Raw genomic sequence first — 12,294 nt, forward strand, 5'->3', positions numbered from 1 at the left:
GTGTGTGTGTGTGTGTGTATTGCTCCCCAAATCCTTTCCTCCAGTTCCTTTTTCCAAACAGAAAGCAGATAGAGAGGCGATTTGGAACATGCAAGGCTTGTCAGGAAGACAGAGATGGGAAAGGTGAGAGGCCAATGACCTCAAGGTTGGTGGTTCTCCTGGCCTTGGGTTAAGTTGATTCATTCAACGGCTTTTGGAAAATCAGCTGATTTCAGTTGATGTGAACCACTGTAGCCAGGCTGAAGGACGGAGTCTTATGTGCAGACAAAACGCTACGGCAGTTTCCGTGCAACACCCAAGTCTGGTTTGTAGCTATGTTGTTAGCCAGGGCCGGCTCTGCCATTAGGTAGAGTGATGAGGCCACTGCAGGTGGCTGATGCTTGAAGGTGGCAGTGGAGCAGCAGCGGCAACCTCCCAGCGATTCTTTCTGAGACATTCCTCTCTGTTAGAGGGCAGAGATGTGTGTGCCAAGCACCTTGCTCTGGGTCCCCTCAACTAGCCTGCTGCCCTCAGGTGCAATGCAGAATGCGGCCCAGTGTTGAAGTAAGTTTTGACTGGTAGTCAAAACGGTATAAGAACATAAGAAGAGCCGTGCTGAATAAGACCAAAGGCTTATCTAGTGAAGCATTTTGTACCTACAGCGACTAACCGGCTGAAGCCCACAAGTCGAGCATGAGCACAATGGCACCTTCTCAGTCATGTTCCTCAGCGACTGGTATACAGAGGCATACTGGAGGCAATATATCACCATCATGACTAATAGCCATTACATCTTGTGGCAGTGAGTTCCAATGTTTAACAATGCGCTGTGTGAAGAAGTATTTCCAGTTGGCTTCTGTACATGTAATGGGAGGTTGGGGGCATCTTGTCCTTTGCCTCAAGCAGCAACATGTCTTGTAGGGGCAGCCCTGGATGTACCCACTCTTTTTGAAGCATGGCCAACAGACACCATGTGACCCAGCTTTGGGGAACCCAAAGTTGCCGTTGCCATGTTATTGTTGAGCTGTAACAATGGCTTCCAAGGCTGTGCGGTAATATTATAACATCTGATCAACAGTCTCCAAAATTCTTGCCAGTGCTTCAGTTGGTATCTCTCAGTGTTCAGAGTTCCTTCCTTCATTTCCTGACAGAGGCTTTATGCCTTTAACATCTGCGGTACCAGCAGAAATTCAACAGGTACAGCATTTTCCAATGTGGCAATACACAGGGTAGGAAGGGCACTTCTGTTGAGTTTCTGCACCTAATGTATCTGTCCAAGGCATACGGAAGTCAGTCTGCTTTCCTGGACAGAGTATTCACTCAGCTCCAGAAACACGTGGTTTCCCTCTAATGTAAAGTCAGGACGAGATGAGATCTCATAATTTGCCAGCAGGGCACACAGGATGTCATTTGGACCAGTGGGCACACAGAAAAAGAACTACAGCAATGGGTGTGGGAGATTTCTTGCTGGAGGCTATCAAGGAAAAGCTATAGAGGACTCTGTTTGGGTCAGGGATCCCTTGATTACTCACTGCTAAATGTGTGAGTTGGTGCCATCAAAAGCTTTGTGACTGCGTGATTGCGAACAGTTTGTCTTTTATTATGGAAGCCACTTTGAGGGTATTTTTAATCTTTAAAGGCAGACATAGGTAAATAAACACAGAGATATAAAATAGGTCTTATATGCAAAGTGCCCTGTCATATGGAAGAGAACAGCAGGAAAATTTCAACTCTGCTGTGGTTTGTGGGGCTGGTGCTGAGAGGAGAGAGGAAGGAGAGGCTACAGTTCAGTGGTAGAGCCCCTGCTTTGTATGCAGGAGGTCCCAGGTTCAATCCCCAGCATCTCTAGGGAGGGCTAGGAAAGAATCCTGCCTGAAACCCTGGAGAGCTACTGTCAGTCACTTTTGACGATCCTGGGCTATACGGACCAAGGGTATGACTAGGTATAAGGCAGCATAAGGTAGTTTCCTATGTTCGTAAAAGCTCAGCTAGCCACAGAATCCATCATTGTGGGCTATGTGGGATGTGGCTTGCAAGCACAGCCAACAGCTGTGAGGGCGCATCTTGTGTAGGGATCAATTGGTTGATCATTAGCTGCAAGTGCAGAACCAGGGCCAAGGGTTTTGCCATTGTTTACTGACTTTAGTGGAGGCCCATCCACCCCATGGACAAAAGTGTTAGCACAACTGGGACAGGCATGGCTTCAGAAACGCAGGGACAGCAACTGGACTCCGCAGAGCTGAAGAAAATTGAGGTCTCTGGGAGGGACAGGAAGATGTGGAGATTCTTTCTGATCATTTTGTCACCCTGAGATGAGGAGAAAAGATGGGGCGCCTAAGAGGAAAGGCAGAGTACATTGGGAATGAGGTTGATGTTCCATCAACGTGGTGAATAAAGGGGCTGGTGCTGAAAAAACACTCCAGTACACAACCAATTAAGGTGCAACAAGTGTTAACTTGCATAGCATAAGATTCCTGCTTGTCTTCCTGTACCACTTTCTTTAAAATGATACTGGAGATGTGAAAAGGAAAGGAAAGGTCAATCCACCTGTCTTCTTGAAGGCCAAGGACCTTCTGTCTCAGTAGAAGCATGACACCACCAGAAAACCCAACCTACTGCAGAAGGTTTTCCATTTGTGAATTTTTTTCAGGTCACCAGGAGAATCCCATGAGATCCATGCTCTGAGGAAAGATGCCTTCCAACGCTTTCCAGGAAGCATTGCCTATGCTGCCACAGAGGCATGATGGGGGCAGGCAATAGACTCCGTCAAACCTGGTGCTAGAAAGCTGCCTTTTATTCTTTTGGGAGAAAAAAAACAAGGCTGACGCTTGGAGTAATATTCCAGAGTCTGGGCTGTGTGGCATGACATCAGCAGCATGGAGTACAGCCAGCTTTGTGCATCCGGTGGATCTTGTAGATTTATTCATCATAGACTTCTGTCTTTTTTGCATTTTTTCCAGGGAACCAGTGAAAGAAAAAGGAGGAGAGGCGAAGTTTGAGTGAGCAGTTTTCATAAACTCTGAATGGATTGGAATGGGGAAAGCCACCTGCTTCATGAGGCCATGCCCCTCAACCAGTACCAGCTTCTTCGTTAGAACACTCTTCCTTCTCCTGCTCTGCAGACATGGTGAGGTGTGGGACAAGGCAGGCTGACTTCACTCTTGAGACACTCTCTGTGATGGGAGGCCATTTTGAGAAAAAAATAAGCAGTAAGCCAGTTCTCCCTTCCAAGGCCCTACTGCCATGTCCTATTCCCATAGGTGCTGCTCATTCATACCCTTCCGTGGTGTCTGGGGTTGCATAAATTCATGTAATGAATTTATTAACCACTTTGCCACTAAAATAGAGAGAGTCTTACACCAAAGTCAAAGTCTCCTATGAAACAGTATAAATACAGTAAAAAGAAAATATATGGCCAGATAAAGCCCTCATTGTTGAACAGCCAGAAGATGCTTGTATATAGGGTAGGGATGTACAAAAGTTCTGCCACGGATCTCAGGGAGGCTGAATGCCAGTGCATTCGGCCCCCCGAAATCGGTGGCGGAACGGCTCGCCACCCCCCGCCACCCCCCTGGGACGGGACTTACCTGGGGCGGATCTTCCTGGCGGTGGCGGATGCAGCGGCGGTTCGGTGGAGGCAGCGGCCGGTCTTCTGACCGGCTGCCGCTGCCGCCATTTCCAGGTTTTAAAAAAAACAAAACAAAAAAACGTAAAGATTTACGTAGCCTATCACGGCTAGATTTTCAAAAAACACCATGATAGGCTACATAAATGTTTACGTAGCCTATCACGGCTGATTAAAAAAACACAAAAAAACCACGCGCGTACGCAAATGGAGGCGCCCATGGACGCCGCCATTTGCGTTCCTTATTTTGGCACGTCTTAGTCTACGTAAATGTTTACGTAGACTAAGACAGCGGAAATAAGGGGAATGCAAATAGTGTAGACGCTACGCTATTTGTGTTCCCCTTATTTTCACCGTCTACGTAAATGTTTACATAGACTAAGACGTGCCAAAATAAGGAACGCAAATGGCGGCACCCATGGGCGCCGCCATTTGCGTACGCGCTTTTTTTTTTTTAAAATCAGCCGTGATAGGCTACGTAAACATTTACGTAGCCTATCATGGCTGACTGCAGGGATGCAAACGCCATTTGGCCGCCGCCATTTGCGTCCCTGCTAGCCAGCGGCCAGATGTTCGGCTGCTGGCGGAGCCGGCCGGCAGCTCCGCAGAATCACTGCGTAGCACAGCCAGCCGGCCAGGATTCCGGGGGGGGGGAGGAACAGAGTGCCTCCCCCCCCGGTGAGGATTCCGGGGGGCGGGACAGAACGCCTCCCCCCCAACCATAAACATAATCGGCAAAAGGTAAGTACCTTTCGTACATCCCTAATATAGGGACGTTTCCTGCATAGAAGCAAGGAACTGGATCATCTAAGGAAAGGAAAGACCCTGTTCTGTGTTCCAACCAATCTCACATCCAAGAAAGAAGGAACACAGGACAAGGCCAGTCCACCTGATCTGAGAGGGCAGGGAGGAATATAGGTGTTGGGAGATCGCCTCTGCCGCCTTCTGAAATCCTCAGGTAGCCAGAATCAGAACGCAGACAATAGGGCTCTTTTCCAAGGCTTTATTCCCATTCAACCTAACGATGCTTATAGATGCTAATTGCTTGATCCTATGAGTGAGACTTAAGAGAGCTGCCTACTCAGGAGTCCTAACCTTAGGAATCAGTTGATCTCCGTTTGGAAGGGAAGGTGGGAAACCTCTGAACTTATGGGCTAGGAGGAGAGAGTCCACCTCTTTCCCATGGAGCATCAGGGCGCCGCTGTTGCCGTCGTGCCAAGCGGGCGGAGCGCCTCCTCTCAGCGCCCGCCATCCTCCGCTTGACGCTGCGCTGGTGCCTAGCATCCAGAAACTGCTGTTGCGCCTCCCTCTCCCTGCCAGGGTCACTATCACTCTCAGGAATGTGTACCGGGAAGGGCTCTCCCCCTGGCTGCACCTCTGAACAGTACGTGGGTTCCCCTCTCGTGGTTTCTATCTCTTCCTCAGAATCAAAACTGCTTTGGGGTTCTCTGGGCTCCAATCCAACCCTGACAATAGGCTAAGGACGACAAGCAAAGGACCTGTAGCGCTACACACTCAAACACTAATGCTTTTCGGTTTCCATCACACAGTTTATTCCCACTGCAAGATCTTGCGCTGCAACTCTGAGTATGTCGCCTCCACTCTCAACTTGCGTGGCTCCAACAAGAATGTAGCCTACTGCAACGCTTTGCGCTCTTATTCCCGCTGCACCCGCAGGACGGCCCGCACTTGCCGTGGAGACCTCGCATATCACTCTGCCGTTCATGGCATTGAGGATCTCATGATCCAGAACAACTGTTCTAAGGAGGGCCCCACCTCGCCGCCACGGCCCCCTGTGCCAGCACCCAACCGCCAGGACTTTGAATCCCTGGACATCTGTGACTATGAGAAGAGTTTTGCCCATAAACATGGCAGGCTCCCCATGTACCAGCACTGTGCGACATTTGGGGACCCTCATGTGCGAACCTTCAGTGACGAATTCCACACCTGCAGAGTGGAGGGCTCCTGGCCCCTCCTCGACAACAACTACTTATTTGCTCAGGCCACGAGTTATCCTGTAGCAAAAGGATCAAATGCTACTGCTACTAGCAAGGTAAACACAGTTGCTTCTAAAAGTTGTCCATCGATGTTTTCCTTGGCCTGTGTTGGTGCTTCAGTGGGTGGGGAGACTAAACAGTGAGGGAAGCTTAGACATTATAATTGGTATGGCGATTGCAAGCACATTGGTCCAAGATCCTCTAGTAGCAGAGCACACGTTTTGCATGCAGAAAGTGACAGCTTATAGTTTAGGAAGGAACAAGTCTGTCAGTTTCACTTTCTCTGACATTCAAATTGTACAAATCTCAATTTCTTTCCATCCCAAATATGAAGACATTTCTGAATTCTGGAAAATTCTTATCATTTCATTAATTACATTTCTATGCTGCCCAATAGCTGAAGCTCTCTGGATGGTTTACAAAGATCAAAACCCTTAAAAATACAATATTGTACCCTGTATAAAGACCATTTACATACAAACATATAAACAGACAACACACACACACACACACACACACTTCTAAGCAATTTTAAACAATCAAAAATAAGAAAAATCTGGGACCTGATTAAAACTGCATCATATGCTGCCAAATGCCTGAGAGTACAGGGAAGCCTTAGCCTGATGCCAAAAAGAAAATAATGTTGGCGCCAGGCAGGCCTCATTAGAGAGACCATTCCATAATTGGAGAAGGGGATCACTGAGAACTGAAACAACATTTTCACCCACCTGGACTGGCTGAATTCAGTAGATACAGCTCTCTCTTGCATGGAGAGGACCATGTTGTGCCTGTCTGCCGTGTAGCTGCCCAAGTTGAGGAACCCGTGAGAAAAAAGAGGTGGCAGCTCTAATTCTGCCTTACAGACATGGCAGACCAAACCCAGACTTTAAAGAGCAAAGCCTTCCAAGCCCTGGGCCTGGATGGACAAATCCGTCAGTTTTGGGTCCTCCCACATTTGAATTTTTAAAATCTCATGTTCTTTCCATCCTGAATATGAAAACATTTGTACATTTGGTAAATTCATATAAAAGAAATGAGCTGAAACAAAATTCTCACCCATCCCTGCTTATGATTGGTGTGGCGTTCGCAAGCAAATTAGGTCCAAGATCCACCAGTCACAAAGGTTTCAGCTTCAATCCCCAGCACTCACTTGCCCTGCAAAATCAACTGCCGGTCAAAGACAGCAATTCTGGGTTAGATGGCTCAGTCATGTGACATGGGACAGGGCAGGTTCATTTACTGTCTTTCCTTCACTGCACTGAAGGGCATACAAGCTTTGCTAGGTCCGGGAAGGAAGAATTTACCTGGTTGCCTAGTAACAGCTGGACATACTGGAGGTATCCCATGCATGCCCATAGGGCCAGGGATTCTAAGGAAGCATTTACCTGGTTGCCTAGTAACAGCTGGACATACCGGAGGTATCCCATGCATGCCCATGGGGCCAGGGATTCTCAAGGGGAAGAGAAGGTGGTTCTGGATCTTTGTAAAACCAATGGGTCTGAGTGAGGGGCCAGACAAAATGGTAGTCCAGAGAGGCAAGCTCTGTTCCAGAGCGACAGCGCAGGGTAGGGAAGGGGCAAAATTCTTTTCAATGTGAATTTAACTAATTTTGTACTTTTGAGCAAACACGTGAAGCACAATTATCCTTCAAAAACACTTATCAGAACTTTGCAATGCAGTTCTCCAATCAAAAAATGCATACAAAAATGCATATATTAGTGAAACATGCAATAGACATGCATTATTATCAAACAGGCATTATATTAGGGAAATTGCTTGCAAAGTGTGTATATTAAATAAAATTGCATACAAACATGCACGTATTAGGAGAAATACACACAAAAATGTTCATGCAAACTTTAAAAAAAAGTCCAAGTTCAAGATGAACTGAATTTAAGTTTGGAAAAATGAGGAACTGAGAGAAACCAAAAGTGACAGATTCATCTGGCCCAGGACCAAGCGGACAAAGGCAGTACAGGAAGAGAGTCAGGCAATGCGACTGGAGGTAACAATGGTGCAGGGACAGGCTTGATGTGTGAGGGGCAGAATAAGATGTAGTTTGTGCACTGCATGCAGTTGGATGCTTTGTACTAGGAGAAAGGGATGTTCACGTAAAAGCAGGGAAAGTCAGCAGCCAGTCACAGTGTAGAGGGGGCAGAACAAGGCCAAAAGCCAATCATGGTCAGCGACTGAGGTCCAAGGAGCCCTCTGCCAATAGCATTGTGGCTGAAGCTCCAGGGTTTAGCCCGTTCTTGTCGTTCGAGTCTGCCTGTGGCTGATCACCCTGATGGGGACCCTCTGAAAGACCAGCAGAGAGTGTTTGGGTGCAGCGTGGCTCTTCCTCCTCCTCCTCCTCCTCGGGAGAACACGAAAGGCAAAGAAAGAAACCTTCCCCACAAGCCATTCCAGTCCCCTCTGTTGAAAGGGCACCTGATTAGAGAAGCATGCTGACAGACACAAGGCCCTGACTCAAGTCAAAACTGAGGTGCTCCCTAGTTGGGAAAATGACATGCGGGACAGCCAAGAGTCACACGCTCTTGGGGGAATTGAACTGCCCTGGGCCTGGTCGCACAGGGAGCTTCTAAACTGCTCTCTCTCTTTTCAGCTCACCATCATATTTAAGAACATGAAGGAGTGCATTGATCAGAAGGTCTACAAGGCGGAGATAGACAATCTGCCGGCAGCCTTCGAGGACGGCTCAGTCAACGGGGGCGAGAGGCCCGGAGGGAATAGCTTGAGCATCCACGAACGCACACCCGGCCAGCACGTGGAGATCCAAGCAGCATACATCGGCACCACCATTGCCGTGCGCCAGGCCGGGAAGCAGCTGTCCTTCTCCATCCGGGCAGCCAGGGAGGTGGCCCGTTCCTTCACAGACGAGCAGGATCTTCAGCTGTGTGTGGGGGGCTGCCCATCCAGCCAGCGCATCTCCCGAGAGGAGTGCTGCTGCAGCGATGGCACCATCACCGCGGAGCAGGCCCATCTGTTGTGCAAGGAGAAACTGCCAATAGAGGACATCTACTTCCAGTCGTGTGTCTTCGACGTGGTGACATCGGGCGATACCAACTTTACACTGGCGGCACGTGGCGCACTGGAGGATGCCAGAGTTTTCCATCCAGATGCCAAGAAACTTCACATCTTCCCAAGAGGTGCATCCTGCTGGACCAGCAGCCCGTGTCTGCTCCTCCTCCTCCTCCTCACTGCATCAGTCACTTCAGATTTTTCATGGCACTTTTAAAAGTTCCTGTGAATTGGTGCTTAGCTATATTGTGCCAGTCTAAGAAGGTGATGGGCAGCGTTTTTTCCTTTCAAGGGTGGCACTCAGCAAATGCAGGATTGTTAAAGGGCTCTTGACTGGATGAAAAGAGAGAGAGAGGGTTGTGGGTTTGTTTTTGGACCAGTAAGATCCAGGGATGGAGCAAGATTAAATGAAAAATGGACTGCTTTTAAGTGTAATTAGGAAGAGGAGAGGCTGAGAATAGAACTGTTGCTGTACATTCTCAGATAAGCTGGAAATCTCTAAAATACATTGAACATCATAGGAAATCCCCATATAGAAGCTCAGCTTTGCTCAGGATAAAATTCCCATTTACTTAATGCCTCCTGGAAAAAAAACTAGGAATCCACAGCAATCTAAGGAAACTGACACAGAGGGAAGGGATTGCCACTTTCGTTGTTTTATTTTGCAAAGTCAGTGTTTTTTGGAAGACGCCCCTTCATTTGTTGTAAGTTTCTGGAATGTCCCATTTGTGGTACAAAATGAAACAAGAACACCCCTTCCCACCCCACACACAAATACTCCTCATGCATAATCATTTTGAATGGCTCAACTATAAATGGAATAAAGGGGATGGGGGGAGATCAGTTTTCCAGTTTAATACAAGCTTCATGTCATCATTCCTTCCCCCTTTCGACAGCTTGGAATGTAGAATCAACAGGGTGCAAGTTGCACAGCAATGTTCAATACACTTGCAGTGAGAAGGTTCTGCTAAACCTGGAGACAGACAGTAGTTTTGAGGAGAGTTGAAAGTGTCTTGAGAGAAACTTTGCTTTCAGTGGCATGTCTGCACCTATTACTTTTGCCCCACTGTTGCCTATCAAATTTTTTTTTGCAGATTTTAGAGGCAGCACAAAACATACAGAACCTGTTTACCAGGACCAAAAACGGGATGAGAGTATGCACCATAAATTATCATCTGTTAACTGTACCTTCTGTTCTCTGAAAAAACTACCGTCTATCCTAGCTAAGGCCTTGAGAAAGAGGCTTGAGGATCATAACTCGAGGGCACAATGCAGTAGGATCCACATATTTCAATGAAGCTTGCACAGTTGGACTTCCCTCTGTGTCCTGAATTTGCAACCCCTTTACTGCAGAGCAATCCCTCTAAAATCAGTAAGATTGCCCCAGTGGTGTGTAGATTGCATCCTTAGGGCCATATAACTTGTGATAACTGAAACCTAATGGGAGCTTATCAGTGACTTAGAAAACTTTTAAGCAGTGTAAATAAAGAATAATATATCTAATAAATTAAAGCTGAATTCTTCTAAGAGAAGTTAGCCATTGTATTGCTTAGTAGCTATTGTTTTCCATAGAGGCTGGGAATGTTGTCCACTGAACACCCCTCTGCTGTCAATTGCTGCTGGTTAGTGGCAATTAAATTTGAGAGGACTTTTGAAAATGAAACTTGCAAGGAGGCAAGAGTGTGTGCACACACGTACTGGGTGTGGGATTTATCAACCAATAATACGTGATGCATTTCTGTGGTTTGATTCTCCCAAGCCGCACACACCACAAGTTGAAACCAAAGCAACTGTCTGGTTTCTCTCTGAGAGGGCTAGAGTTCTCCTTCTGAGAACCCTCCTGTGACATAACAATTCCCAGTCTTTCTTTGGGGAAGCTATATAACAGATAAAGTGGTTAAAAGCAGATGAGCTTTATTAGCATGGACACTGGAAGCGGGGGACCTACATTTCTGCATGCAGCAGGCTTGAAAGACATAGAAGGTTGGAAATGAGAGGAATGTCTTTAATAATAAGGTATGGTTGTATTCCACATCTCTCCAGTGCTACCAAACCCTTGGCTTCCACTGTTAACAGTGTTTGTAGCTTCTGAGCTGCCTGTATGTTGGCTTTGTTAATCTGCAAACGTTTGGCATTAAAATACATCTATTTTTGAAGCCTTCGTTTCCTGTCATCTGTTTCTCATTTAGCTGGCTGGCGTGCAACAGGTGAAGCTAAAAATAACTTGGAGGGCTCTCCTCTTTCATTTCAAAACCCAAATATGTACAAAAAAGGAGTGCCTGACACAAAGCAGGAGGGGTGGGCATCCCGAGGCATCCCTCATAGACACCCCCTCCTGCGTTTTGGCCCACCAATTCCTAGCTCAGGACCAATTGGTGCGACCCTCTTCGACTGCTTAATTGCTGCTGAAGCCACACAGCATGTAATGCAGAAATCTTTTCTCAGACTGACAGGGCCAGCCCCAAATGGGGAAATCCAAGTTAAACCCACCCTCCCATAAATTAAAATAGGGGCACAATTAGGGTAACCACTTACACATTGCTGAAAAAGAGGAAATGCAACACCAAAAAGAGGCCAAAAGAGGACACCACTTTGCATAACATTTTGATATGCTAATTTATGTATGTATAGATGCAAATTTAGAGATAATAACTATCATTTCAATGGAAATACAATACAGTTCATCATACTGGAAAAGACTAACCTGTTGCTCAGTCTACTGTCCAGGTGCTAACGCTTGGCGGGCACCTTCGAGGCCCTGCGTTGCTCTCCCTTCTTATAGTTCTTTCAACCAGACTTGGACTGGGCAGCCCTTCAAATACAGGACGTCTTCAAATAGAGGACTGTCCTTTGTAAAGTAGGAGACCTGGCCACGCTGGACACAATCCACTAAGAAGTCCTGCTTGCACAAACCTTGCTGAGACGAGTGGGATGTACGGATTTTGTTAAATCCATCCTGCTTGTGTTTCATGAATTGTCAGTGTCTTTTGTTCCGTTGTCCGCTCATTGATAGAATGGGGTTTTTCTCAGTTTCCTGAACTTGTGTTCATGTTGAATGTGCACTTCTGAAAATCCCCCCCCATCACCACTAGAGGTCACAAAAAGATAAAAAATGGTTCTCCATCAGTGATCACAACTCCTGGTTCATCTGCCCACAAGTTCACTCACCTGCTCTTAGGAAATTGCAGCTGTTAAAAACAGCTTTTAAAATGACTTCTGCTGCTACAAGTGGGCTCTCCCACACTGGAGGCATTCAAGACGAGGCTGGACAGCCATCTGTCAGGGATGCTCTGACTTGGATTCCTGCATTGAGCAGGGGGTTGGACTCGATGGCCTTGTAGGCCCCTTCCAACCCTTCTATTCTATGAATCTAAGCAGGGCTGTTCATTAAAACATTCACAAACTAATAACGATGACCTGTATAAACCCCTCCCCTTGTGCACGCACACGTACAATACGTTGGTTAGCTCTTGGGACTCTCTACCACAACACAATTAATGCTCAGCATACTTTAATGAAATATAATAATACCATGTACAATATTTTTAAGAAGCCAGGAGGATGGAAGGACACACTAAACACAGAATCAGCAATGCATTCCCACCTAGAGGATACCAACGTTTTACATGCTCTAAGCAGGGCTGTTAGGCTAGATTCATTAGGAATGAATTG

At 46.9% G+C, this 12,294-nt stretch overlaps 1 protein-coding gene across 1 annotated transcript; it reads left to right on the plus strand.

Annotated features, from left to right (window-relative positions):
* Positions 1-2,843: 2,843 nt before the first annotated feature.
* HJV (hemojuvelin BMP co-receptor) lies at positions 2,844-10,776 on the plus strand. Its single transcript, XM_084824235.1, has 3 exons — positions 2,844-3,106; positions 5,155-5,657; positions 8,207-10,776. Exons 1-3 carry the CDS (start codon positions 3,013-3,015, stop codon positions 8,837-8,839), a joined length of 1,230 nt encoding a protein of 409 aa, XP_084680361.1. The 5' UTR covers positions 2,844-3,012; the 3' UTR covers positions 8,840-10,776.
* Positions 10,777-12,294: the final 1,518 nt, after the last annotated feature.

Source organism: Heloderma suspectum, chromosome 17 (genome assembly GCF_057233095.1).
Source record: "Heloderma suspectum isolate Gila_16-S chromosome 17, 16-S_ref, whole genome shotgun sequence".
NCBI classification, from domain to species: domain Eukaryota; kingdom Metazoa; phylum Chordata; class Lepidosauria; order Squamata; family Helodermatidae; genus Heloderma; species Heloderma suspectum.

Coding starts and splice junctions, on each gene's coding strand:
- HJV (XM_084824235.1), top strand. CDS start 3,013: ATGGGGAAAGCCACCTGCTTCATGAGGCCATGCCCCTCAACCAGTACC. Junction 3,107..5,154: donor TCTCCTGCTCTGCAGACATG/GTGAGGTGTGGG, acceptor TCCATCACACAG/TTTATTCCCACTGCAAGATC. Junction 5,658..8,206: donor ATGCTACTGCTACTAGCAAG/GTAAACACAGTT, acceptor CTCTCTTTTCAG/CTCACCATCATATTTAAGAA.